Source organism: Mizuhopecten yessoensis, unplaced genomic scaffold, assembly GCF_002113885.1.
Source record: "Mizuhopecten yessoensis strain PY_sf001 unplaced genomic scaffold, ASM211388v2 scaffold712571, whole genome shotgun sequence".
Taxonomy (NCBI): domain Eukaryota; kingdom Metazoa; phylum Mollusca; class Bivalvia; order Pectinida; family Pectinidae; genus Mizuhopecten; species Mizuhopecten yessoensis.
The window spans coordinates 1-1,950 of NW_018478189.1; the positions used below are offsets into that span (position 1 = coordinate 1).

At 36.8% G+C, this 1,950-nt stretch overlaps 1 protein-coding gene across 1 annotated transcript; it reads right to left on the reverse strand.

Annotated features, from left to right (window-relative positions):
• Positions 1 to 391: 391 nt before the first annotated feature.
• On the reverse strand, positions 392 to 1,944 carry LOC110440872 (peroxidasin-like; the record flags this gene model as incomplete). The annotated part of the gene is made up of 3 exons (XM_021483995.1): positions 392 to 691; positions 1,117 to 1,413; positions 1,911 to 1,944. Coding segments are annotated over 3 exons (631 nt in total), but the record flags the coding sequence as incomplete, so codon positions are not given.
• Positions 1,945 to 1,950: the final 6 nt, after the last annotated feature.

The following is a 1,950-nucleotide window of genomic DNA, read 5'->3' on the forward strand; positions in this document are numbered from 1 at the left end:
CGTAACAATCGATACCTGCTCACAAGAGAAGATAACACTGCAATATGCAAAGACATAATAGTCAAATCCTTAAATGTATTAAATCTTTGGTTAGGTCAAAATAAAATTTCAGTTAATGTATATAAATGGATTGGTATAACTATTATATACCGGAGATAAATTCAGTATGACTCATAGGAACTGATAGATTAACATATTTATTGGCATTGACTTAATTTAAAACCATTCAGAGCACTTAATTTTATTAAATATTGAACATAAATAAAATAAGTTTCATATTGTATGACAATTATTTTATAATTTAAGACATAGATAAAGGTAAAAACAACATGATAGTTAAAAACAAGTGTTATAAAACATTGACCAACTAGGAGTGGACAACGAGACTTACTTCCTGAGACTGTTAGCGTAGTAGTGCCACTCTGTCCTGTCCCGACCGAGTTGGTGGCGAAACATGTGTACGAACCGGAATCACTAGAGTCGGCTGATATCACCGTCAGAGAAGGGGAGCTAACTGTTGCGCCAGAGAAGTTCACGTTGTCAATTGTGACCGATTGTGACCCTGAGCCGATGTTTCTCTGCCAGTACACTGTGGTGTGTGTGGGACTCGCGGATACAGAACAAGTCAACGTAACAGTTGTTCCCGTGGAAACGCTGTAGAAAGACTGGGCTATGGACACTGTCGGCACATCTGTAATTTAGAATTGCAATACACTTCTTTTAACATATCTACTTTGACTAAAACTTTATCTGTCAAACAAGAATTACAGATACTATATAAATATATAACTCCTCCTATAGATTTTGTTTATATGAAACAATTAAATAAATAAATAGATTTTAAGAACATATTTGACAAACTTGTGTTATCTTTTTCATAACTGTACGTTTTTAGCATTTATTATAAAACTTTTCTTCCTACTGACTGTGATTGTAAATGAATATATGCATGCTCAATGAAGCTCTGCAGGTAAGCTACAAATGCTAACACTCTATCGAAGATTTCCTTTATAGACAGATTCCTGAATTCGCAAAGATGGCAAAGATGAATTGAGCTGTTATATGACACCCTGTAATCCCCGTGCTGTTCTATCCTCGGACTATAGTTTGACTTACTTCCACTGACAGAGAGTGTTGTGGTACTCTGCCCAGTTCCGACGGAGTTCGTGGCAAAGCACGTGTACGAACCGGCATCTCCGCTGCTTGCTGTGATCACCGTTAGGGAAGGGGAGCTAACTGTTGCACCAGAGAAGTTTACGTTGTCCACAGAGACTGACTGCGTTCCTGAACCGACATTTCTCTGCCAGAATACTGAGGTTATGGAAGGGTTACCAGACACAGAACAACCCAGCGTAATTGACGACCCGGAATTGATGCTGTAGGAAGACTGGACTACGGAAACAGCTGGCGTACCTACATATACATATGATTTACATATACAGCCAAACCTCAATATAATGCCCTTTTATATACATTTGTAGTGCCACTTTTCATATAGTGCCCCTTATTATATAATGTGCCTTTATATAGTGCCCCTTTTCATATAATGCCCCTTTTAAAGTGCCCCTTTTCATACAATGCCCCTTTTATAGTGTCCCTTTTCATATAATGCCCCTTTATATAGTGTCCCTTTTTATATAATGCCCCTTTATATAGATTTTCACACATGGAAGTCCAACAGGAGACTTATGTAATGTATCTGGCACAGGTTCAGGTGACAGATATTAAAACTAAGAGGAGTATTTAAGTCCAGAAAATATATAATATCTGTATCTTTTCATTTTAATTTCAATTCTTTATCTAAAATTTCACTTATCTGGGAAAAAACATCCATTTTTTGAGCTTGTTACACTATGTGTACTTTTAATTTTCTTTAAGAATGGTGAAAGTGATTAAATAACTGTACTTACTTCCTGAAACAGACAGGGTGATGGCGCTGCTTTGACCAGT